Genomic DNA, 26,608 nt, shown 5'->3' with positions numbered 1-26,608 from the left:
TTCTACATCTATGACAATTGACTCAGAATTGTGGGAGGATCTAAAAAAAAATGGAAATGCCAATACATAGGGAGGCACATTGGCCCGGAGTATGCAGGGGAAATGTGATCCATAACTTACTGTTAGATGGTTGATCAGTATCCATAGTTGAATGTATTCTCCCCTGGATCTTGTGCAACCACCACACCATGTTTCAATCAATACTGTCTTTAAGTTTTGGAGATAACCTGCCAACAACCCAGGCCTAAAACCCAACCTGCTTGGCTTCTGTAATCACACTCCTCATGGTTTCTAACACGTCCACATGTTGACACCTCCGCTCCCTAAGAAGCACATTCACAGTGAGGTTGAAGTGTCACTGGACAAGGTGACGGCACAAGAAACCACATCTTTCAGCACTTGGCAGAAACCCCATGCTGCTATAACACAGCGTCACAACTGCTCTCTCAGCACGCAGACATTATCTCCCACAATGCATTACAAAGATCTCTCAGAGGGGCATTCATGCTTTTCCTATCTGCAAGACAGAATTCCAGACATTCTGCCAGCCTTGCCCCGACGTTATGCAGGCTGGGAGCAAATTCCTCCGGGACGGATACCGACCCTGCCGCTGCGTAGAGATGAAGTCACGATGGTGTGTGTGAGGCTCACCAGGGTCAAGTCCTGCATCTCAGCTCGGCATACTTATCTCAGGCATGTCCAATTACATTCATTCCTGCATTCGAGAGAACCCTCATCATTGCAGAGTTTAGAGTTTCTCCCTCATTAATAGAAAGCCTGCCGTCAGACATTTGCACAAAATTGAGTAATCGCTGTCCGAGATGGAGATAACCTCCTTTGTCAGTTTGGTAGACAAGTGCCTTGCTCAAGAGGTTCTAAACAGTAATTACTTAAGGAGGGGAGTGTGTCAACAGCCTCAACGTCATCAGCCCCATTATCAATCATGTTTGAAGTGCACCACATGACGCAGACACACACAGCACAAAATCAGTGTTTTCCATGTTGCACAACTTTAATAGAATTTTTTAACTAACTCTGTACAAATTGAAAAGAAATATTGCGCAAGTAACAAATTGTGAGTAAGAACCAGGTAAGGCCATCGCCGGCTCGCGGTCCGATGTGGTAGATTTGAAGATGAGACCGCAGCCTTTATAAAAAGAGAAGGGGGTGGGGGGGGGGGAGCTGTTACGCTGTCACTCACAGCCGTTACCGGGTAAAGGCATCCGACCGAGCCAAGTGCTGATCCAAGTGCTGAGTAAAATACATTGGCAACCTCTTTGTTTGTTTTTACAGAAACATTCTTTTGATTCGTTTGACAAGATCAGAAATCCTCACGTGTTCTTTAACCTTATAACTGCTGAACGAGATTACACAATATTCAGAAACTTGGCAGATGCGGGCGTTTTTGTCTTTCATTTTGGCTTCTTGATAAATGTGAAGGTTCTCCATGACTTCCCTTCTCCAAACGTCCTGCGCCCTGTCCGTCCCGTCGCTGACCCTAAACCACATTTGTAAGTGCTAGATAAATACAGATAAATCTCTACACCGCCGGCCAGCAGACTGAGGCTCAGTCGTGCCGCTCGGAATGAAACGTCCAGAGAACCTGAGACACTTGGGACTGGAGAAACAAAAACACAACAGTATGAGCCGAGTGCCAATTCCAACAGCCTAACAATTACTCATTACACAACAAGTTCTCAAAACGTTTCCATTAAAAGTTGTGATTACATAAATGAACAGGAGTGGCGAGCGTCTCAGGGTCTAAAGGAGGAGCGGTGTAAGAAACCGTATAGGCGCCTCTGCACCGGCCGCTTATCAAGCACTCTGTTTAGATGTTTGTTAAGCCCGATACATCCGGGCAGCGTTGAGCAATATTAATGCAGACTACATTTCTTAATGACGATGATAATGTTACAAAACAAAACAAAAAGAGGAAAACAAACAAACAAAACATATTTGGCAGTATACACATTTTGTAGATCTCATCTGAATGAGACTCGAGCCAATGAGAAGGAGGCGAGGCTGCCGGGGGCGGGGGGTTCCTAAACGCACCGCGGTCACACAGCCCGACCACGCCTGAATAAATAGTCCAATGACATGACGATGAACATTTAAACAACAAAACGGTTAATTAAATTCAAAATGATATATTGTGTCTTCCTAACCAAAAAAAAAAAATACAGAACTGTAACAAAAACAAAAAACACTTCAGCAACCCCAGTGACAGATTGAAGTCAAACTCAGCAGTTTCCTGGTAAACTTACACTTATTTTTGTTGGCATTATAAAACCCTGAGTAACTGATCTTCTCAATGGAAACTTAATGTTGGGATCCATTTCTTTTCTCATCTTACTCCCGTCTTCATGATATTCTGAGGCTCTTGGCGGTAGTAACCTACTCCGACACGCTCGCCGCCGCCTCCCTGTGACGCCACTGGATTTTAACTAGAGTCGAGTTACTTCTGCTTTGAGTATAAATGAAGCCGAACATAAAGGGCGACTGGGTGGGGGGGGGGGGACGCAAGACAAAAGAAGAAGTCATGCACGTATTAAAAACTCTGGCTGTGTTCTATTGCATTCGGATGGAAAGTTCTTTAAAGGGGCGGAGCCTGCAAGGGTAAGAAGACTTGCTGATTGGCTAAGGGGCTGATTTGATGGACAGCAGGTCTCCGCCGTCTTCCCCCTGATCACCACGGTTACTGTTGTTTGCATTCGGCAGGCTGGGGCTCGGCTTTCTGCTGTGAGGAGGGAGAGGAGAGATCAGCCACGGACGGAAAGACGGCGGGCGGACAAATCAAAGCCGAGAGGGGGTTAAGGTACAGACAGATAGACGTAAACAAAGAAAGCAAAGTGTCTAGATCAGCTTTGTACAGAAAAGTGAAAACTGTTAGAAACTGGGGATGGGACTAGAGGAGAAACAAGTGTTTGAGGGGAGAAGGAAGGAAGGAAGGAAGGAGGGTGAAGTAAAGCATGTTACACCCCTGAGAGTACTAGGAGAATTAAGGACGCAGTGAAAGGAAGTGAAAGAGAGCCGACTACAGAGAATGACGAACCAAAGCCAATGGACGACACAGTATTAAATGTATACGTGGGACGCCATCCTTATTTCTCCCTTACCTACAAATGCATGGGGTGAGAATGAGTGATTATGCCTGCAAAATGGAGGGGAATTCAGGGAGGGAGAGACAATATGCACAAGTTTACCGACACGTTCACAAACAGCAGGCATCACATATCCCCAAATCTACCAGAGCCACATAGAGACAAACATGCCTAAGGGACAATCAAAGACTCGCGCTGACAGCAGGAACGATTACGTGAGGAATATGAAGACATTGAGGCTGAGGCGAGGAGAGTCTAAGTTGGCCTTGTCAAGTAATTAAGAAGTCTACGTCGAAGTCCAACGAGACAAACTGTCCCATAGATCTGAAGAAGTGTGTGAACTCTATTGGTGGCAAAGACTAAAGGGTTAAACTGGAGAAAAGGCTTTACTGTTCCAGGTTTACCTATAATTTAAATTTGGGAGTCTTTTCTTTTGTATTACATGTGTGTGGCGACGTCATAGTGGTTGTGAGGCTGCCGCATAATAGGTAACCACGATGACAAAATGTGGCACAGAACACACAGAACACACAGTGTGGCTGAGACGACACCGCTACACAAATCAACGTTCAGCTTCAAAGCCATATCTGACAACTGCGCCTGTACACACACTCAATTTAGGCAGACGGGAGGGGGAAAAAAAAAGGTGCATATTCACCTTGGGGTCGTAGTCTCCCTCGTCGTCATCATCATCGCCTTCCTCATCTTGATCCTAAAAACAAGCAAGATGAGTTTAAGGAATCGATCAGGTCAAACCCTGGTGCTCATGTTGGAGCCGTACAGCAGTCTGGCGTCACGGCGGCTTAATGCACATGTTATTTTGCATACATGTAAAAGTCTGATCACTAACCTCCTCCTCTCCTTCTTCCAGCTCCTCTTCTTCAAACTTCAATAGAAACAAAAAGAGCACATGTGACATTAAGGTGCATTAGACTTCATATTTCTCCATCCTGAAAGCTTCCCATCTTTCAACGCGTTTGTGTGTGAGTGTGTGAGGGGAAGGCACTCACGCTCTCGTCATCCTCCAGTGCCTCTCCGGTGAAGTACAGCACAGCTCTGGGAACTATCCTCTCACGGAAGAAGTGGCCGATCTCAAAGTCTGTGGCTAGGGTGAACTCAGAGTCTTCGTCCTGCAAAACAAGAACACAAACGCACAACTTAACATCTCAGGAAAGTCACAGACGAGTGGCAATGAGGGAGTGTTGCTTTAGGAAAGGCAAACTGCGTGTCACTCACCATCTCTCCCTCTGAAACTGTAAAGGAAAGGACAGCACACATTAACACAACTGAAGCAAAAGCATCAAGACACTTCAATTCACCTGAACCCAGAAACCCGACACTGAACCACGACCAACAGCTGAAAATCCATTTAAGGTAACAGCCATCATCAGGCATGACATCACAGCATGAGGTCACGTCATTTACAGGAAATCACAGCGCCGCAGCAAACAGCTGTCAGCCTCCACCCTTCACATAAAGTGGCTCAAGATGACATCATCCCCGTGGAATATTTGGCAAAAACCGCAACAGATATCCAAACATGAAATCTAATCTCAATGTTGTTAAATCACAGATACCATACCAAGTGGTGCATGTCACTTTGATTGATTGACCTGTCATTGTCAACTGATCAATGATTAGAATCGTTATTTCAAAAGTAGCATACCGTTGTGTGCCTTTGTAAAAATAAAAAAAGTAAACATGTCAGACACATAATGGTGAAATGGAGCAAACGCACACACAAACACACACATGAGCCTGACAGTTGGAGGTGGCACAGCAGCATTCCACTCTGCAGTGAAGGTGTCCTGGTCAGGCTCAGCCACAGACATTCCTCACATGCTTTCTCACAGATTCATTGGGGAAACGTATGATTGATCAATTAAAGTTAACTTTCTCTAGTTGCTGTTATGTGGCCGGCGTTGCCATGGCGAAAGAGGCGAGCATGCCCTCCTCTAGTGTCGTCTGCTGGCTCCACTTTGTGACACACGCGCTTTTTTCCCCTGCAGATCAGCTTTCATATCTCTATAATCCAACCAAACACAATAAGCACTGAGCAGGAGCAGAATCACACCGCCACATGAACGGGCTGCGTGGCAATCATCTCACATTTATGTCCTTTGTAGGCGTACAATGAGTATTAACGTATTCTCTTATGTAGCTGTCAAACGCCAGCCTATTCAACTTCACACACACCTGAGCGCGGCGCTATTCAGACTGAGCTACGACGGCTTACGAGTGAGCCGGTAACCGCTCGCGTCTGCTCAGCCAATGAGTGATCGGGTCAACAGCTCAGTCAGAATCAGTCTAGGCATGTCTGACAGGAAAGTTGAGTGCACAGGAAGGGTGATTCAGTCAACAAATAAAGGTGGAGGCTGCCTTATTTACTAATGCTTTAAGGGGGAGTGAGTCACGTGAGGAGAACAACCACTCTCAGGACTATTGTTAGATTATTTTTACTTCTTTACATTGCTTAACAAAAGGCATAGTGAAAAACAAGGCTGATGACCGAGCCTTGAACAATTATTCCTTAATGTAAAATCCATTACCACCTCCAAACAAAGCTAATTGACGTGTAATTTGCAAATGTTATCAGTATTCTCACTTAGTAAACATTATATTTGGCATTTCCTGTTGCCACTCAAGAAAGGATCCCAGCAGTGAAAGTGTTAATGGTGGAGCCCTGTGGGTTTAAAACCACCGAGAGGAGGAAAGTAATTAATAGCAAAACCAAAGAGCTCATTTTGCAGTTAAGTCACAAAGTCCAATGACGGACAGACCGTTCCATCTACACAAAGCAGAGTGCAACAGAGCTACAGCCAACTCTCCACCATGCCACATCTCATGAAGAAGAGGCACTATGCCGCCACCTGCTGTTAGTTTAAGCACAATGTCATGACTGCCTGCAAGACATGACATGGATGTTTAGGCGTTACTGCATCAAAATGCCCACAGGGAAGTTTAGCCTGTCGCCAGCGCCCTCTACAGGAAGACTCGCTCACTTGTGACCCTGTCAGTCTACAGAGTGTGTCATTCTACACCTCATCTGTCACTCAGTCAGAAGAGCAGTTATTGGCTAGACCGTACAAACAAGCATGTGAGTGGACGAGACAGAACACGCATGTCTCGGTTGGTTAATTTAACAAAATCGAGACGGACATGTTAATGTGGTGTTGCAATATTATCTGAGATCTCCAGAGGAAGTAAAGCATTTCCTCCCATCTTCATGGGAATGAACACGATGCCTCACCAATGATTGAGATCTGTGCTCTCACCTTTGATGGGGTTAAAGAAGTTGAAGAATGAGTCGTTGGGGACCTGCTTGGTGACGGTGCGCACGGTGCCACGGCCTTTATGCTTCTGCTTCTTCTTAATTGTTTTCACCGTCACGTCCTTCCCCTTGTGCCAGTCTATCTGACAGCTACAGACGTAAAGGAGGGGAGATAACAGAAGACACAGAGTGCAAGGACACGTTAGAACAAAATGCACAGAGGAAGTTGGATGTAGAGTGAAACCACATTGTAAAAAGCATGTTTGCATGCTGGGACTCCTACCCTTCACACTCGATGATCTCTGGTCCCTCGAATGAGAAAGGATCAGAAGTGTCGGGCTCCGACTTCATTTTGTATACTTTAGTGAGAACTGCATTGTTGAAGTAACCATTGGACTCAAAGTGGAACTCTAATGTGAAACTCTGTTGAGCAAGAAAATATTTCACACCAGAGTCAGTTATGACGAAGCTGAGAGTTTGTGAATCTATGCAGATGAGTTACAAACATGTTTTATATGCACGACACTTTGGTACTGACCATTGGCTGTCCAGGCTCAGAAAACTTGACTTGAATATCCTTCAGGTGCTTTAGAATGGGCTCGTCGTGTTCCTAATGATGAAGATGAGATCATGTTAGAGACCACTCATGGCACAGAGCAGACATGTGGCTTCCATACGCCTTCAGAGGCTCTTTCCAAATGTACCTGTAGCAAGTCACTGAGCATGTCCACACTCTTGAATATAGTGACCCAGAACTCAGGGATGCCTTTGGGGTCTTCCTCTGGCGTCACGTCTTCCTTCTTCTCATCCTCAATTGCAGCTTTTTTCTTTACTTCTTCCTATAAGCAGAACATCAGTAGCACCCAGATTTAGTCTAAAATATTCAGACAAACAAATAGGAGTGGGCTTTCAAGGCAAACTAATCAAAAGGTGTACTCACAGCGAGATCTTCCTCCTCCTCTCTGTCGCTCTGCCACTCACATTCCTCATCTGTGGGCTCCACCGTTCCAGTGACAAAATCTCGTCTCTGTGACACAAAATACAGCGTAAAGCTATCCGAAACTCGGACTGGAGAATTTGTTAACAAGTATCCAGGACATTTTGTACTGCATCGGCTGCTGTCAGTGCCACAGCAGGGACAGAGGCATCAGCTACAGGACACAAGTCTTGTGAAGAATATCACCCCCGTGAAAGACACGCCTCTTTCTGAGGACGGTTAACTGGTTTCTAAAGTTTACATTGAAGGGCACTGGCGGGTTAATGGCCATTTGGCGTGTGTGTAGCAGTGGCTCAACGTCTGCTGTATCTGCCGTGTCTTATACAGACATTTTGAAGAGCAGGAAGATGAAGGCTGCCCTGCCGCTGCTTTTGTGAGATTCAAACCTTTTTTTAAACTCACTGAAATGAAAACCTTGTGACACCCACACACAGACATGCACACACAGAGAAAGAGTGAGAGCAGACAGGTGTGGCTGAATCACAGCTGTCAGCCTTCAGTCTGACCGAGACGGTTCTTGTCACTGACTCTGGAAATAGCCGTACTGACCAAAGAACAGTTGACTACTCGTTGCAGCAGTGTTCAATTTAGCACCGAGGACGTGTCCTCACTGACCTCAGGTCAGAATAAGAGGCTGAGTCCTTCCAGTGCAGGGAACAAGAACTATTTCTCTCTCATCTTTGCTTCATATGCTTCATTACAAATGTTAGAAACAAACGAGTCTGATGTTACAATTAAGTAAAAATAAATAATGTATCAATTGTTTGCATTAAATATAATGGACAGTACCTTGTCAAAGAGTGGCTGGTAGAGGGCGGCATACTTCCTCTCCAGCTCATGGACTTCCTCGTAGAATTTGGCTTCTATGCTGGCACACTGCACCTGTAGCCTCTTCAGAGCATGGACTCTCCTCTTCACTGCTTTGGGGAGGAGACTATGCAGGGGGAAAAGCACGGTCAGGGAGAAATGCATTTATTGGTGGCAAAATAGAATTGTGGATCAGAAGAACAGCATTTATCCATTATTTGTTATAGCAGCAATAATAATCCAGCATCTCAAACCTACCACTTTCTGACAAAGTATTGTTTGGCCTCTCCACAAGCAGAGGACGACCTTGGACAGTTTTTGTGTCAAGTGAATGTTACTGCAACTGGCATTTTATAAAGCACCGTTGGAAAATTACTCATAACTATGCAAACAACTGTGTGGAGAATCAAACAGGGTTGTCCGGCCAACAAGCAGCTCGAGATGTTTTATAGCATCTGAAAGTCACTTGACAAGTATTCAGTCTGATAGATTTGTGTCAAGTGTTCATGGTGAGAGAGGCAGAAGGAGTTGAAAGACAGGTTATATCTGAGACACTCGCTCGATCAATGTGTCCACAAACACGTTGAAACCATGGCAATTGAGCAGACATGACATGGACATCGTATGAAGCAAAGACTGCTACTGACCTTTCCATGTTGGGAAAGCAGTCAGGTTTGTCCATCTGCCCAGGTGGAACTTGCAGCGCTTGCTCTCCTTTAGCTGCCAGAACAGTTACAACAGTTAAAACTTTCACATCCCCAAACCAAAAACTACACATTACAGCTACCAGGACACAGAGACAGTGTGTGAGCACAATAACCTGAAAGTCACTGTGTGTTGTAACCAGGATAGGGTGTCCCTACTTAAATCAGATAACACATAATTGTTCATTTTTATATCCGAACAAACCGGAATAAGCTAAATCTGGGAATGAAATAGAGAAAGTCATACCCCAGATTCAGTTTACAAACCAGCTGTGAGAACCAAAGATGGACATTTAGTAATATAGACAACAGGTATGGTAACTAGTTTGAAAACATTACTGCTGTCTATTTAAGTAGTTTAAGAGTCTGAAACGCAGGAAGTTACTGTATTAGACTGTTTGTTTGACTTCTAATCCTGGTCTTGTTGAGTGTGTGACAAAGTGACACATCTATGGTGAAGAGAAAGCAAGACAACAAGCCACTACAGCAGCCTTTACTCATCTCACTGTGGCCTCACAGCATCTGCAGTTTAGTTTTGAGACTGCAAAGCTTAATTAACAGATGCTGACGAAATAGTAACGTTAATGGTTTCACTTGTTCCATAGTCTGATCTGTGCCTCAACAAACAAACAAAGTGCTACAGTATTATTCCACTCGTGCAGTTCCGTCCTGTAACCCCATCTCTCCAACTTTCTTATTCGTTTTAATTGAACACAAATGTATTCTTCGAGTTATACATCTAATTAAGACCTAAATTACCTTTATTGGCGTCCATTACCACGTGGCGAGTTTTTCCTCTGTCAAAAATAAATAAATAAAAAAACAAAATTAGTACACAAACAGTCATGAGTCATAGTGGTGATTGAGCAACAGTCAGGCTGACAAGAGTACACGTTTGGCCAATTTAAAACTGTACAAGTGATGAATAGAGTCGGCGTGAGTTGATTGGTTCGACTTATAACACCCAATTAAATTATTATAACACGAGCTAACTTTGACCACACACACACACTGGCTTTGTGGAGCGCAGGCCGATGACGCACTGACATGCTAACGATAGCTAGGCTGAAATTTGATAACCAAATTGTGCACAAGAGGCCTGTCGATAATCAGACCGACTACCGCCGTGTTGGACGGTCACTCATAAGTAAAGCGAGCGCTCCGTGCGCCGTACACGCTGACGTCTGGGCGACCACCGAGCACAATCACACAAACAACATGGGCGGTGCCACAGCTATCTTGACAGGAGCTAACCGGGCTAGCTAACTGGCTAACAGGCGAGAAACTACGACCCAGCGTGCTACGAACAACGCGCTAGGTTACGGGGAGAGTGCGGGGGGATTCATGCGAGACACCGACCTACCGCCAGTAACATTGTTAATAATAGTAGTGTTTAAAAAACACCAAGATATATTGAAAGGCTAAGCCGACCGCTAACGTTACAGCTGCTAAATCAGTGCTAGCCGCATGGACAAGCTAACACCAGCTAGCAGAGGTAAACTCGCGGGTTAACAAACGCACCCGAGCCAAAGACATTTTACCTCGCGCCCGGCATATTAGCGTGTTAACCCGTCACGATTAACGCTGAATAACAACACCGTGTCGAGCGACAGAGCGACGGGAAAGTCGGTGGTAGTCAGAGAGATTTTACCTCTAAGTGAGTGGAATTGTACCTGGTCGCCTTTTTCACGAGTCTTCTCCGAATCTCCACCACTACGAGTGAGCGACGCACGCGCCCCAGTATCCTCGAACGTCATTGGACAGCTGGGCGCAGAACGACACCGTGCGGCGTTCACGGGCTCTCCGCAAAAACTTGTATTTGACGCGAACGCATCTCTTGCTCAATCACCCGCTTCTTTGAGATAAACACGCTATGTGAAAAGTAATTAAGCAGGTTTGACACGCGTAAGTTCGAAGTTCAGCCTTTACATCTCAGCAAAGGAAACGTTCGTTTAATGAGGGTGCATCAGTTACAGAGATTAAAACACATGTTTCCCCTTGTCTTTTTTTCTGATCACTCTTGCTCCACTGTTTGTTGCATGACAGCCATTTTATTAGTCAATCTGAAATGTCCACAAAATGGAAAATGCTTAATCTTGGAAGAAAGACCAAGCAGCAGGTCGATATTGAAGTCTGGATCGCGTTGTCCCTGTTTTGGCCAGCTGAGGGGGCTGCTCACTATAATGCCCTTATTTCACATTATTGCCCATTATCCTCTACTAACTATAGCTACTTCTTGATATATATGATTAACATGTATGTGTGACTGAGAAGTATATACAAACATGGTGCATCTAAAAATATAACTAAACAAGTTGGACTGTAATTAGTATGTTGTGTGTTTTCCAGAATATGTTTAGACCACAAGAGGGCTTCATCCACCCATGTTTCACAACACACTGACTTTATAGTCACATGTACATACACCAACCTCAAAGGGTTAATAAAGTTATTTTCCATCAACAAAAACAAAAAAATCTCCCTTCAAAAATACGACTGATCAAACAGATTTGAGACACAAAACTGCCAACTTAAGTTTAATTGCTCCACTCCCATCAACAGAGGATTGTGGTTGTTCCACATTGAATGGATGTACCTTGTGGCTATGGAGCCCAAAAGATGGCATTTTAGTACACTGGAATATAAACAACGACAAGTTTACGGGCCTTCATAAAGCAGAGCATTACTGACATTACTAAGTGTTGGATATGTGCTTCATCTGGATGATAGTTTGCCATGTATGTAATATACTGTGTTGGAGCTCACAATTTGCTTAACCAAACTATTAACCAACCACAGTGTCAAGTCACACCAGGAGAGACATGCCCTCACTAGAGGCACACACATACCAATAGACACACACCTATGTATCAGAGGAGACGCGCCCACATCACACTCCAACGTTCACAATCGGTCTTTTTGATGTGAAGTGTGTCATGTCCAACAGCTTTCATTTTGATGGTAACGGCTCAGTTAAACAAACAGGAGAGAGACCAAGGAGAGAGAACGTCAGCGATCTATAAAACTAATACAAATAATTACAAAATGAGTGTGTGTCTTGGAGAGAGCAAGATAGATATATTTCTCACTTCCTTATGTAACAGGCTCAGAACTTATTAATCAACCCTTATAGCCTATTGGGTATATCATACAGAAAGTCACTAAATCTGGCCTCCTCTCTGTTTACTATCAAGACAGCTTGAGAGGAAGTGACAGCAGCAGCACAGGGCCTCGGGCCTCGTTTGACTGGTGACCAGGCTTTATGCCTGTCACAGTGTGACATTTACCAGTAGGGTAAGCACTCAGAAGTGAGTCGTCATTATGTAGCATTTGAGATGAACTATGGGCTTAGAAGTGTGCGTACAGTATTCACTCATTTTAGATATGCTGGAAGGATGGATGGATGGATGTTTGCTGTTATTTGAGAGCAACACAGAATCGAAAGTGGATCTCAGCCACCTCAAATGTGGTCGGACCTTTGAGTGGCAATTAATAAATAAAATCAAAGAACAATAACTTTAAATTTAGTGATTTGAATGCCTTTGAGAATTGTTTGACTCTTTATAGAAGGCCCTTTGATATTGATAAAACAATAGTAACACCTGCAGCTCTTTGAAAAGCTGTGTTTTACAGTTTTAGTCCAAGTACCTAACTCACAGATTACACCCTTCCTTTCTCCTTTGTATTCTGGCCTGCTGAGTGGGCTGAGGCACACACCTGGCTGAACTAATGTTGTGTATCATCACACGCCCCTGCAGCCTACACACCACATTTTAGACAATGGCCACTGCAAGTGAAGAAGAATGTCAGGCAACATATAAACTTGTTGAAATACTTCTTGGAATGTAATATATGATGTGATGTTGATATTTTTGCCCATTTTTGCCCTTTTAAACAACATTTTCCACAGCTACAAATGGCCAAGAACGTTTATGATGACAGGTTGCTGATTTGGTGGCTGTGTTATCTTTTATCCTTCCTCTTCAATGCATGTTGGGATAGACTCCAGCCCTCGTGAATAGAAATAAGTGAGTAAAAAAAATTAATGAATGATTGCTGATTGATTACACCGTTGTGTATAATAATCCTCAAACTTCTGTGCATTGATTACTCAATTCCTGGGCATTGATTGGTAGATTGGTGTACATCCTGCAGCTCTGTTTATCATTTAAAAGCTCCCCAATCAATATTTTCAGTTTTGTAAGAAAAACTGCTCTGCTTATTGGCTATTTTGGAAACTGGAATAAGATTTGGGTTACTTTGTTCTCTAGTCTCGTCTGGCTTCTTCGTATGTTGTTTCCCTTGCACACCTGCACAGACACACAAGAATAGAGAAGAAAGTAGTTGCCGTGATAGCCCTCGCCTTTTTCCCACTGATTGGACACGTAACAACAGGGTCTGCCTCAGCTCACCTCATCCCACTGGGGTATTGGTTTTGTGAATGAAGTGGCCAAACTCAGATGGCAGTATTGATATTGCCAGGAGGACGGGACAGCGTTTACTAGCCATCCTGTCTCTGCATCCTCTGTGGTCCATTAAGCCCCTCTCCTCCTAACGCATGGGTAATGGCTTATCTGTACACCATAATCAGACAGACAGACACACACACACACGCACGTTGAGTGTAAAAAGCCATCAAAATTGAGACCCATGAACACACACACACATACACACACACATGGCTAGCGTCGACACAGCTGCGGCCATTATTCACAGGAGGTGGTCTTGGGTGAGGGGGGGAAGGAAAATGGCAAGCGGAACTACTATATCTCCTCTGAGGTGGTTGTGTCAGAAGGCCGTGTCCGTGTAACAAATTCAGCAGAGCAATCAATCCAACTTATGGCACGCTGCGGTCTCTGCTCTCGCTTTACACGATTTGAGAGCAATTTATTTTCATCTGCACCGATAAGCAATTTCATTCGTGACATCTTGTTTGTTCTATTTTTCTGTTTGTTGTCCTCTGCGGTCTTTGTCATTCTGATTCTGTAAGGACAGCTAAACCTTTTAGCCACGAACAAAAACAACCCGTAACACCTTCTGTGACACACACACACACACACACACACACACACACACACACACACACACACACACACACACACACACACACCGATAATGACCAATTTTGTGTGATTGCTTCTTCCTATAATTTCAGCTTCACAAATTTGACAACAAACATTATACATTCACTCCATACTAATTCTGACAGTTGAGGATTTTCTGTGAAGGGCACGCTTGCTTTCATGTTGCATCATTTCTAATATTAATACAAACTTATCTGCAAATATGCCCTGTGTTTTGTTTCTGTTTGACTGGGCTTTCATTGTTTTTCAATGATAAACTAAGCAATGATGAGCCAAACAGTTAAATATTGAGAAGGAAGTGAAATGAAATTTTTTTGTGATTTTGGTTTAGAGTTACTGCTCATAATACAATCATGGAGATTACTGACACAGATCTGCTCACAGTGGACAGTACATGTTCTGTTCTATTTGTCAAGCCCTTCGTATTGATATCTCCACTTACTGAGACACTGATTGTGTTCAGACATCAACAGGTCAAACACGAAGAAAAGGGGAGGAAAAAAAAGTATTTAGTTCTTGCTCCACAACAATGAAAAAGACAAAGCAACTAACTGTTACTTGAGTGAAATCATCTGTGTAAATGCTACAAAGCTTGTATGAAAGCTTGTATAAATGCTACAAAGCTTGTATGACTTGATTTTTTTCTCATGAGTTGCTGTAGTTTGGCCCTCTGGGCTAGTGGCTGACAGGGGCCCATTACGGAAAGGTAAATCTGATTAGGACTCTCTCCAGACTGTGTGTCACTGCTGGAGGGGCAATGGGTGATGTTACCACGTCATTATGCTGCTTCTCTGACCCTGACACAGGACAAATGGTTGGGGTTAGGCTCTAACATGGTGCTTAGCCTACTTCTTATCCACAAACTAGTTGATGTTTCTGGGACACTCAGTGAGGTCAGAGAGGTGCTGGGTTGTATAAATGTCCTCTCAGGATTTGTTTTGAAGAGAATAGAAGCAAACTATCGTGTGCGCAAAGGGGTGAACACTCCTCACAAAGCAAACATGCAAATTGTTTTATTAATGCGTGTGTTATGTGTGAACCTATATTTCAGAATCAGGCTTTTTCCATTGGCAGGGGACAAAGTGCTGTCCTTCAAAGTGCAAAAGAGCATTCAAAGAAAGAAGAAGGAAGCAACAACAAACAGCTTGTGAAAATGAAAGCCATTACTTCTCTTTTAAGGAAACGATAACCTTTTAAGACATCATCTGTCTCTAATTTGACATCTAAACTGTTCCTCTGTATTTGCTTTTAAATGTCTTTGTGCCTGTATTATTGTAATCTGCTGTTCCTTTTCTAAATAATGTGAAACTCACTGTTGGCAAGGATGATTTGTTCTCTTCAAGGGGAAAATGAAGAAAATCCATTCAGTTCTGCTAAAATTGGAAATCCTCAATAAACTCGTCCTATTCAGCCATTATAGAATTACATTAAATTACATTTTCACAGTGAGTGGGTGTGAGCATTTGTTTGTGAACACATATTGTATGGTATCTATAATAATCTGCAGGACAAAGGAAAGTGTGAACAGGACAACTGTACCTTTGGTCCTCAGGGTGACAGCCTGTGGTGTGTTTGGTTGTGTCAGAGCCAACGCTGTAGTTTCAGGCCACCATGACACCAGCGTGATGACGGCAGTCTGCATGGACAATTGAACATCACTACTTCAACCACTCGCCCACCCCAGGAACACTTTATGCAGTCGCTGTCAAATTGTTCATGTCGACAGAGGCAATGGAGGCGCACTCTGTGTGATTAGTCATTCCACTTGGCAGCTGTATTTTGACACGTAGAAAAACAGGCACAGCCATTCCCAGTCACAGATGATCTGTTAAAAAAAAGAGGATAACAAATTATCTTTCTGCATCATTTCATGACTTACATGGAATCAAGACACATGGGATATTTTTGGTGCCCTTCTTTTCATATCAGCAATAATATTGGGACTTGCAAGAATGACAGTATTCAGTTTGATCCAACAGACATCAGATGATAACTCAATTATCACAGCTGTAAACTTTCACTCTTCAACATCAAATTTGAAAGGTTTAAATATCAAATCTCTTCAAAACAAACAGCTGGAGGTAGTGGTGCATTGGAGCTGCCTTATCTGAAAACATAGGAAATGTCAGACTTTCCTTTGGCAGTGAAGAACAACGACATCATCGCCGACACCTTTGTTGTCGTTCTCGCACCTACAATCTCATACTTGCGTTTTCTGTTATTCTAACAAAAATATGTTAACAGAAAAAGGGAAACAACCGTTCAGACAAACACACACATTCACATATTCATGTGGGTAGAGGTTGTCATCCACCGTGCACTACATGCTGATACGGCCATTATAGCACCGTTGACCTGACATTATTGTGATTAAGTGAACATTTACTGTGCACTTCCACTTCTCGTCATCAATCGGATAAGTCCAATGACAACCACAAAGGTCACTACCATTGTGCAGTAGTGAGAGAGAAAAAAAGAAATGTGGAGGATGATGAATAATTGCCCAGCTGGTCGTGTTAGCTGCAATTAGCCCGTCTGAAGTCCCACAATTATGCAGGGAAAAGCTGACACTCACAATGCCACAAAGCTGCTGCTGAATCAATACATAATGGTAATAATTATCATCCCTGTGTCATTTGTGGACCCATTGGCACTTCCAGAAAAGACTATGGAATTGGATAAACACAGAGGGATGAATGGCAGAGAGATATCACCTCTTCAGGTGCAACATTTAAAACAAAAGGCCACCTCAATACCTGCATGAACAGGGGTGGGGGTCGATTCAATCAGTGATGAGTGATGAGTCACTGCATAGGAGCAGAGAGAACTGTAGCTGAGTAACAGTACAACACAAATAAGGTGTGTGTGTGTGCGTTTGGTATGTCCGAAATTATAAATCCCTTGATGGCAAATGGTGAATGACAAAAGCAGACAAGATTAATTAGTTTTTTCACTTTAAAAATGTGATTTAAAAATCTTGGTTTGTCCTATTTATGTGACCACAATGGTGGATTCTACATATTTCCTTGTCCAAATTCAGCTTTAAATTCCTTCTGATAAGAGTTCATAAAGCCAGAAAATGAGCCTGCTGTTTAGATAACAACTGTAAGGTGAAGTAGATATTTTAGACAACTTTCTTACACAGACAATATTCATTGTTTTGAGGAGATTTTTTATTTTTCTATGCCTATTAAACCAATGCTCCTTATCATATTACGCTGAGTTTCTCCAGAAGAGATTGAAGCTTTTTCTCTCTGGGCGATTTCAAACCAGCAGTAATTGGCCGTAGTCTTGTTAAACTGGGCTGAACAGGGCAGCAGACATTGGGAGGCAGCAGCAGGGAGCAATATCTATTTATCTTCATCCTGATCCAGCCAGTAGCTCCTCTGCTCTTCCTGGACAAACCCTGAGCTACAGCCCACTCATTAAGTCTCTTGTGGTTTTTTAATACAATTGCTGTTTTATGTTTTTGTTCCTGAACTCACTTAATAAGAATATTACATTTCACAACAAATGCACACTTTTTTGCTGGGAGAGATGTGTGTGTGTGTGTGTGTGTGTGTGTGTGTGTGTGTGTGTGTGTGTGTGTGTGTGTGTGTGTGTGTATGCCAAATTTAGCTGAAACAATACAAATTCATTATCTGTCGGACACATCACATAAATTACCCTGCAGCCAGTTTTACAGTTTTTCTTTAATTGAATATTACACGTGAAGGGCAATCCAGAAAGATAATTATTGTTCAAACCTCTGAATAAATGTCATTCTCTTGCCTGAGGCTCATCCTTTTATGTCATACCACTTCCAACAAAGGGCAAGATAATACTGAAGAGAATACCATATTAAATTGCAGAAAATAGGCTTAAACAACATGGAAATGCGGTTTATGTCTTAATGTCAGTTTGCTTTATCTCCTGTCCTTTACGCTCAGTCTCTCTCTCCCCCCCAATAAAGGAAGCGTCTGCCGTCATCTGTGCCCCAGGTCAGTACAGTGCTCTTTAGCATTTCCCTGCTGTGTGTTCAGGTTGGGGGGGGGGGAAGCGTCACACTAGGGTCCATTACTTCCCTGCACCAAGGCTGTGCAGGCTGTGGCAGCATGTGGCCAAAGGTCTCCGGATAATCGCTTTACCTCCCCTCGCCTCCGGGCACCGTAGATCACTTCACAATCATGTTAACCACCAAAGCCTTTAGCCATAAACGGTACAAATTCACTTGATGTGGTTGTTGCTGAGGTAAGGAACAAAATAGGAAAACAACGTGTTGCTCTCTCTCCTGCCGGTTGTGTTTCTCTCTTTTTTTTCCTCCACTGCTCAAAATCAAATTTCTGTGGCGCTGTGGAGATTGGATTGAGCTGATAAAGTGACTTAATTTTCCACAGTTGACTTTTCTGTGGTCTAACCTTTACGTAAGGCCAAGCCCTGTGATCAAGTCATGTTCTATCAAGTACTAGTGGGTCCATATTTCAAGCATGATATGTTTGAATTACAGCAGGAAAAAGCAGAAACAGAAGGCAAAAGTAACGTTTATTTCGTAAGTCTGTCCTGATTCTGTTTTACCATCTGGTGGATGTTTTTCCTCTTGGGGTAAAAACAAATGACTTGTTCCATGTCACATCCTGTAGCACCAATTAAATCAAGTCAAAGCAGACGGAACAATTCAGATTTACATCTCACCATTTTAAGCTGTCAGGGTTTCATATACATCTGTGAGGAATTACAACAAGAAGGATGAGAAGAAGACAAGTGATTTGTAATAATCACCACATTATTATAATTAGTATTAATCTGGACACATTTTTATTGTAAATTTTTGAAGCACTAACCTTCTTACACAAATGTCTGTTGTTACAAATGTTATCACAAAGGTTATGATCGACACAAATTCTTAATTCACCATCAGACAAATCATTTCCATGACACCACAAACACTCAATTACAAAATCAGCCTAATATCATCTTAAAAACAAAGCGAGACTATTGTCATGGTCTTTTCTCAAGTCTCACTTAAAAAGCTACGGCAGCTGCCGAACAAAGACATAATCACATTTTTAATGCCAATTCTCCAATCCCTGCAAATTGCTTTTAAAACACTGCTGCTTATCTATGTGTCTAAGTGTGTGTGTGTGTGTATTTCTGGACTCAGGGAAATAGGGTATACATACCAATTGCAGGATCAGTGTGTTATCAGTGGATGTGTGTGCTTTGACACTACTCCAGTAGATGCTGGGTCACTTCCAGTATAGCCCAGCATCTTACTGGGTTATTATTAGACTTCACTCTCTGCCTTGCCAAAGGGCTCCATCCCCTAAGCTCTAAAATTGGACTGGAAAATGAACTTTCTTTTCCCCACAGCTCCTACCAGCGTGCTGTAAAGTGAGTGGGGCTTAACTGGAGGTGGACCAGTTTCCGCTTTCCTTACATGCAGCGCGTTTATTGATAAACGTGTGTTTGACGTCAGAAACGATTCAACAAATGGCTCCATAAAAAGAGGAAACCTGAGCGTCTGAAAAAAACGAAGAAGAAGAAACAGCTCTGTAGCGCACAGCACGACCCGGGAGAACAACTACAGCGACACACATTCACACTTTGACGAAAAAGAAGAAGAAGCCAGCCACACAACAGAGTCTATCCGCTTCCTCAAGATGCCCATTTCCAGCAGCTCCTCTTCCTCCACTAAGAGCATCCGCAGGGCAGCATCCGAGCTGGAGAGGTCGGACTCTGTCACGGTAAGAACCAGAACAAGGGCCGCTTATACATCTGTACATCTGTTGATCATGTTTTCCGCACCGTGTAACTAACTAACTTACTCTGCCGTCATGACTTCAGAGGGAAAAGGAGTTCAAAGATGCAGTATTACGCACGGAGACTTTACGAGGTGGCCATTACGCAGCGGCGGTGCCTGGTGCGCAGCAGATCATATACATTAACGGAAAACGTGGTTAGCAATTGAAAGACGGCTTGGCTAAATATATACCGTAGTACATTTCCTACTGGGTTATAGTGCTGTGCAGTGTAAGGTGACGTCATTGCTGTCTGGGTACGAATTTGGAGATAAGCGTTCCTGTTTATTTATCCAAAACCACATGTTGTTGTGTGGGGCCACTGTTTTGTTTAAAAAAAAAAAAGAGTTCGAAAACAAGTAATGTTTCGAGAAAATAGTCGAAATATTACGCGAATAAAGTTTCAAATTTTCGGAGAAATTCAAAGAAATACAGAGCACAATCATTCTAATACCCAAACACTTAATATAATATAATGTAATATAAAATATAATATAATAATGCACTTAATAGGTTTTTCCTTATGTTTGCTCCACAATTCACACATTCCACCTTAAAATATCACCACAATGGTCTCTCTCTTTATAAACACACACCCACACACACACACATACCAGTGACCCTTTAAGTAGTTGAAATACAACATTCGCTCTAAACTGGACTGCTTCTTTCTCTCCACAGTCCCAAAGGATGTTGGGTAGACGGCAAAGTTTAATCGAAGATGCGCGTAAAGAGCGAGAAGCTGCTGTAGCTGCGGCCGAAGCGGCGGAGGCCAGCGAGCAGATCGTGTTCGAGGAAGAGGACGGGAAGGCGCTGCTCAACCTCTTCTTCACCCTGCGGACCTCCAAGAGCACCGCGCTGTCACGGACCCTCAAAGTGTTCGAGGTACCATCATCATCATCATTATCATCATCATCGTCATCATCATCATCATCCATCTGCTCACTGCACACTCACACACACTCAGGTTTGAAGAACATGTTTTTTTGTAATGTTATTGTATTTGGGAGACAAACTTACAGTCCTTGCAAATTGTGACCATGACAACGCCAGCAAATCTATAAGACGAATGGCACACACTTAATCTTAACCAATGGGTTTGATGTGTCTAAAACTGTATTAACTGTATTAACCAATACCATCATTGTCTACGGCTCCTTTCAGTGTAATTTTAATTCCAAAATTACTGCAATCATCAATACCATTGCTCCTATATGTACCTTATATCTGTGAAGTTTACAATTGGACAGAATCAGATTAAAATCCTTTCTGTGTAAAGAAGACAGCAGCAGACTTCCATTTCCCTGTACATATGATATGAGACATACTGTATTAGAGATACATGATGTCTTCAGTCTTTCCCCGGAATTAAGCAGAAATTGTATGCCACCAACCTTTATTTTTTACTTTCACTGCAACTCATCAGACATTCGAAGCCAAGATTCAACATTTGGAGACGCGGCCGTGCAGGAAGCCTAAGGACAACCTGGAGAGCCTGGAGTACTGTGTCCGCTGTGAGGTGCACCTCTCCGACGTCGGCACCCTCGTCAGCTCCATTAAAAGGAACGCAGAGGACGTTAAAACCACCAAAGAAGTCAGAGGTAAAGCCCTTTTGTTTGGACACATATCCTGTCAATTGCAGATGAAATAACAAAATGAGAGTAACTGGATTTGCCTGTTTCCTTTCACCCCTTTGATGCACTAGTTCATTGGTTTCCAAAGAAAATTGCAGATTTGGACAGATGTCATCATCTGGTCACGAAATATGATCCAGACTTAGATCATGACCATCCTGTGAGTACTTTACTTCACCAGTAGTCTAGTATGATTAGATGAAATTCATATTACTTGGCCGTATGCAATGTTACTGCAGTGGTTGATACGATTGTGTGGCGCAGGGCTACTCGGACATGGCCTACAGGCAGAGGAGGAAGATGATCGGGGACATCGCCTTCAAATACAGACAGTGAGATACATTGCATCTGATTTAATGGTGCTCAGTCAGCAAAAAGGAAAATGTATGTTACTTCAATACTGCTGATATTCAGTCGTAATTTGAATGTTTTTGTTCTCAGAGGGGAGAAAATACCCAGAGTGCAATACACAGAAGAGGAAATCGGCACATGGTAAGAGCCCCTTACTTATTGAAATCATTGTATAGGCGTTTGATTTGAACTCTCCATCATCAGTTCATATACTGTTTAAAGTTTTATAACATGAAACATCAGTGTGTGCATTCTTTCTCCCACTGAGTCAGTTTCCTAGCGCCGGTGACTCAGCCAGGCATGGTTTGCCTTTCATGGGTGTTTGGTAAATTAGTGACAGGTGGAGAATTCTTTCACAGCAGACTTCAGCCCGTCTGAGCATAACAAGTATTCTACTATTAAATATTATCTTACATGAATAATTTAAAAGTTGAATAGTTTGTGTGCCTTTCTGATCCCCTGTCACTTTTATACGTAATGCTTAAATGTATTGTTGGATCATTATTGAAGCGTTCAGTGTTGCTGCATTTTAGACTTTTTTTAAGGATATAAAACAAAACCTTTCGCAATTCCATCTTTAGGAGGGAAGTCTACACAACCCTGAGGGATTTGTACAGCACCCATGCCTGCACTGAACACCTGGAGGCCTTCCACTTGCTGGAACGGCATAGTGGGTACAGTCCAGACAACATTCCTCAGTTGGAAGATGTGTCTCACTTCCTCAAAGGCAAGAAGGGGAGGAGGAATTATGGAGGGAACATTGATTGTGTACAGAGTTCAACAGTGTATCCATCACTGCAAGCTTTGATTGTCTTTCTCTGTCACACACACACACTCAGAGCGTACAGGGTTCCTGTTGCGTCCAGTGGCAGGTTTACTCTCGGCTCGAGATTTCCTGGCCAGTCTCGCGTTCCGGGTGTTCCAGTGCACGCAGTACATTCGCCACCCCTCCTCTCCTATGCACTCCCCAGAACCGTGAGTACGCCTGGAACTCCTCCAGTCATAAAGCCTCCAATTATTGTTTTTAACTGTCCCTCAGCCCAAATCTGCTATTCCATTATGTAAACCTCCATGTTGCCTAAGTAAAATACAAAACACAAGCTTAATTCCAATTTTCCTTCCTCAATAATCATCTTCCCTTATGTGTCACACTCTCTTTCCCTCTCTCTGCCTTTCTATCTTTAGCGACTGTGTCCATGAGCTGTTGGGTCACGTCCCCATGCTGGCAGATAGGACTTTTGCTCAGTTTTCACAGGTGAGGATGAGATCAGTGCAATTTAACTGAGGAGCTTGCAGACTTACATGTCATTCTCTGTGCTGTGCTCTTATGTTCTGGTCAAAGTAACTCATTTGTTTGCTGCAGAACATTGGTCTGGCCTCACTGGGGGCTTCAGAGGAGGATATTGAGAAACTGTCCACTGTAAGTATCTTTCCCTCCGATACTGAATCATATGTAATGTGAAACGTGAGTGCATCTTCTCACACTCTGTTTGTTTGTGTTTCCCTGTCAGCTGTACTGGTTCACAGTTGAGTTTGGCTTATGTAAGCAGAATGGTGAGGTGAAGGCGTACGGAGCTGGACTTCTCTCCTCATACGGCGAGCTACTGGTGTGTTCTCTCCTCTCTACCTAACTCTCACTCCTCCTCGACAATAAATACAACAGCCAGCTGAATCTCCCCCTCTCTCTTTCTCTCCCATCAAGCACTCTCTGTCAGACGAACCAGAGGTTAGAGAGTTTGATCCAGAGGCCGCCGCAGTGCAGCCCTATCAGGACCAGGCATACCAGTCTGTCTACTTTGTTTCTGAGAGCTTTTCAAACGCTAAAGAGAAACTCAGGTACGGCGTCACACGCTTGTGTGTTTGCACGCGCACAAAGAAAGTTCCCAAGAACTTACAGAAAGACAAAAGAAAGAGAGAAAGTTTAATAAGAAAGAGACTGCGGAAGAAAACTGCAAGAGGGGTTATGTAAGGACAAGGTCATAGAACAGCCAGCCAACCCCCGAGGCCACAAACTTTTGTAGGTCAGCCATAGCAGCCAGAAGACAGCTGTTACTAATGGACTCCTTCTTACTGTGGCAAAACGCTGCAGTTTGACTTGGCAAACAGTTCAACTGTTGCCCTGCAAAACAAGTAGCTTTCGTGAGTGTTTTGACAGTATTTGGTCTCTTGTAGGATACAGCAGATGATATCTCTGCCATACGGGATGACAAATATCAGCGTGGGAATGTTGGTTAAGGCTGAGTAAACGTGGCATTATAGATATCAATGTACACACGCTTGTCTTCCTGTGGTGCAGATGAAAGCAGGACAATTCAGTGTCAGAAAGTATAGAGTCTACTGAAAGAAAATGGGAGCATGGGAAGCCAAACTACTCATAGAGAAATTTGGCCAAATATCAGGGGAACTTCCACTTCATCTTACAGACTCTTTACTGATTGATTTGTTGACTGATTGTCTATTTTGCACACTTTGATCAGAGGGTTCGTGGCTGGTATCAGACGTCCGTTCTCTGTGAGGTTCGACCCGTTCACCAGCAGCGTGGAGGTCCTGGACAGCCCCCTGAAGATCCAAGGATGCCTGGAAAGTGTGAAGGACGAGCTGAAGGTGCTTACAGACGCACTGGGGGTTTTGTCCTGATGACACCAGAGTCTGTGACCCCTCCTGCTGATGTGCTCTGTGCTGCTGCTCTGTGTTGTCTGACCTGCGATCATCTTTCTGTGCTGTATTACAGTGTTATTCTGTTAATGATGAGTTGTGGAATCGTAATGGAGGGCAGGTTGACGGACTCGATCTAAACCATTAAAACCTCAGTACACAGTGCCGAAAGTTTCCAAAACTGGTTGTGAAATCATTTGTTTGTTTTTGTAATGTGAAGAAATTTAAATTAAAAGTGAACCTTTATTGTTTAAAATGTCAAAGCCAAACCCCATTAGAGGGCATTGTGATTATGAATGTATCTGAAGGAAATGCTTATTTTGAAAACAAAGGAAATTGCTGTTATATGGAAGACAAAACTGTATATGTAAATCATATAATATGAATTATTTTATTTAGATTAACCATATTCCTGCTATGTAAAACTTTATTTTTCAAATGGATACATTTGGTATTTGAGTATTGCATCTTGTTTGCCATTTGTTTACATCTTACAATGTAAAAGAAGAATGAAATAAATAACAAAACAAACTTTCCATGTAATGCTGATTAGTGCTTCTACCAACACAACTACCGAAATAAACTATCACAAAAGAGCAACAACTTTTCTGTCCGGTTTTTCATCATTTAGGAGATCTAAACATTATAGACATACAACTATCAAAACAATGATTCTTAACATATCTAGAAATCAGTTATAATTGAAAGTGTTACATTTCACAGGGTTACAGATCTGTGTATAATCTAATACAGCCCTATTCAACTATCCTGCTTTTGTGACGCTTATAATGTTGAGTGTCTAATGTTTGTTGACACTGTGTCAGTCAGGAATTTGTGATATTAAATAGCTATTGTGTGGGTAAAAGGGTGTGTAGGTAAATATTATTGAGTCAAAAGCTTTAGAAAAATGATCATGGAACTGAATCAACGCCTCTCTCACATTTTAAAATTAAACTGATAACAAGTTGTACCTTTCTATAAGATGATCTGTGAAATAATGTTCATTTAAATCACATTTACATTTATCTGCCACAAGAGGTCGCAGTCTAGTAAGAGGTGCCTTCCTCAGCTGGGAATTTACAGCAGAGTCCATTTTAGCCTATTACATTAAAATCAGACATTGCATTACTCACATTCACTACAGAAACAGTAGAGCAGCTGTTTATGAGCAGCACCTGAGGGAGACACGCTCCAATCCTTACCACAAAGATCCACAATAGTCATGTATGTGTGTTAAAACAAGCGTGTAATTGTTACTAATGTGTCATGAGTGTATATTCTTGTTGCTAAATGTGTTTTCACAGAAGGATCCACACCCCAAAAAGGGCAGAGCCTCAAACCAACTGCAAGAGCGGAGAGTGAGATTCCGCAGATCGCCACTAGGTGTCAGTCTAAAGACATATCCAAACCTTTCCTCTGACTCAATCTATAATCATATAAGGGAACCCTCATACAATTTAGTAAAGAAAAACATTTTTTTTAGTGCTTTCCTATATGTAAAATCTGATTTTCCAGCTTGATTTCTGTAGCTCCTTTGTCTGCTGTGTAACATCTGTGTGAGGTTCCACTCTGTGAAAGGATAGTGAGGCTTCACCCGGGGTGTATGGGTGATGTATTAATTAGTAATTTGCAATGTGTGAGCAACAAAATTTATATTCCGGCCCCACATCTGTTTCTTATCACCTCCCTTCCTCAACCTCCCCCACCTACCCCTCCTCCCTTCATTATTTGATGCTGATTTCATGATGATCTCAGGTTCTGATACCTTTGATTTTTATCACTTGTGATTCATCATCCTCGACCCAAATTACAAGATGTGTTTGCTCATCCCAGTAATAATTTCATTTTATGTTGAACATTTAGCTGCACTGATGGGAGGAAATGAACTCCTCACTTTGGGATCACACACACACACACACACATACACACACACACACACACACACACACACACACACACACACACACACACACACACAATCACACAACAACTGTCCCCCGTGATCCAAATGCCCTTTACCAACCTCAGTGCCTGAGTCAGAGGAGAACCGTTGGGGATCTTGGTCAGACTGGTTCCCTACCAAATGTAAATCTCAATTACAGGAGGGCGGAGACATTGACATTTTGTCTTGGAGCCTCCGTCTATTCTTGTTCAGTTTGTGTCCTGTGTGTAAACATTGTGATTGTAGGTTACAGTGCGTAAACGTGGAAAATGCCTATGGAAATCT

At 42.8% G+C, this 26,608-nt stretch overlaps 2 protein-coding genes across 7 annotated transcripts; one reads left to right on the top strand and one right to left on the bottom strand.

Annotated features, from left to right (window-relative positions):
- Window positions 1–991: 991 nt before the first annotated feature.
- Window positions 992–10,631, bottom strand: nap1l4a (nucleosome assembly protein 1-like 4a). 6 transcript variants are annotated; one of them, XM_076171930.1, is made up of 15 exons: window positions 10,533–10,590; window positions 9,640–9,682; window positions 8,824–8,896; window positions 8,159–8,303; window positions 7,313–7,399; window positions 7,077–7,211; window positions 6,911–6,982; window positions 6,656–6,795; window positions 6,377–6,522; window positions 4,338–4,354; window positions 4,112–4,231; window positions 3,952–3,987; window positions 3,760–3,813; window positions 3,117–3,151; window positions 992–2,734 (listed from the first exon to the last, which is right to left on the bottom strand). In XM_076171930.1, the coding sequence occupies exons 2-14, from the start codon at window positions 9,653–9,655 to the stop codon at window positions 3,146–3,148; spliced, it is 1,047 nt and encodes a 348-aa protein (XP_076028045.1). In that variant the 5' UTR covers window positions 9,656–9,682; window positions 10,533–10,590; the 3' UTR covers window positions 992–2,734; window positions 3,117–3,145. The 6 variants fall into 6 exon arrangements, with proteins under 6 accessions (XP_076028045.1, XP_076028038.1, XP_076028060.1 ...); XM_076171923.1 differs by having other exon boundaries at window positions 992–2,737; window positions 10,533–10,589; XM_076171945.1 differs by lacking the exon at window positions 3,117–3,151 and having other exon boundaries at window positions 992–2,737; window positions 9,640–9,677; window positions 10,554–10,631.
- An 8,703-nt stretch (window positions 10,632–19,334) lies between these two features.
- On the top strand, window positions 19,335–25,741 carry th (tyrosine hydroxylase). The gene is made up of 13 exons (XM_076169432.1): window positions 19,335–19,687; window positions 20,423–20,626; window positions 21,168–21,342; window positions 21,447–21,535; window positions 21,640–21,707; window positions 21,817–21,867; window positions 22,308–22,453; window positions 22,566–22,701; window positions 22,912–22,981; window positions 23,090–23,146; window positions 23,238–23,333; window positions 23,429–23,562; window positions 24,204–25,741. Exons 1-13 carry the CDS (start codon window positions 19,604–19,606, stop codon window positions 24,361–24,363), a joined length of 1,470 nt encoding a protein of 489 aa, XP_076025547.1. The 5' UTR covers window positions 19,335–19,603; the 3' UTR covers window positions 24,364–25,741.
- The last annotated feature ends 867 nt before the right edge of the window (window positions 25,742–26,608 follow it).

This window comes from Genypterus blacodes, unplaced genomic scaffold (genome assembly GCF_046128005.1).
Source record: "Genypterus blacodes isolate CSIRO-AG114 ecotype Tasmania unplaced genomic scaffold, CSIRO-AGI_Gbla_v1 ptg000015l_1, whole genome shotgun sequence".
Classification (NCBI taxonomy): Eukaryota; Metazoa; Chordata; class Actinopteri; order Ophidiiformes; family Ophidiidae; genus Genypterus; species Genypterus blacodes.
This window is presented reverse-complemented; position numbering and strand designations above follow the sequence as displayed.

What these genes read in the sequence shown, in the direction of transcription:
- nap1l4a (XM_076171945.1), bottom strand. An exon ending in TGCTTTCCCAACATGGAAAG is followed by an intron (nt 8,304 to 8,823) that starts GTCAGTAGCAGT and finishes CCCCCTGCATAG; the next exon opens with TCTCCTCCCCAAAGCAGTGA. An exon ending in CTGAGCCTGGACAGCCAATG is followed by an intron (nt 6,796 to 6,910) that starts GTCAGTACCAAA and finishes CTTGCTCAACAG; the next exon opens with AGTTTCACATTAGAGTTCCA.
- th (XM_076169432.1), top strand. Translation starts at nt 19,604, where the DNA reads ATGCCCATTTCCAGCAGCTCCTCTTCCTCCACTAAGAGCATCCGCAGG. An exon ending in ACTTAGATCATGACCATCCT is followed by an intron (nt 21,536 to 21,639) that starts GTGAGTACTTTA and finishes TGTGTGGCGCAG; the next exon opens with GGCTACTCGGACATGGCCTA. An exon ending in TGTGTCTCACTTCCTCAAAG is followed by an intron (nt 22,454 to 22,565) that starts GCAAGAAGGGGA and finishes ACACACACTCAG; the next exon opens with AGCGTACAGGGTTCCTGTTG.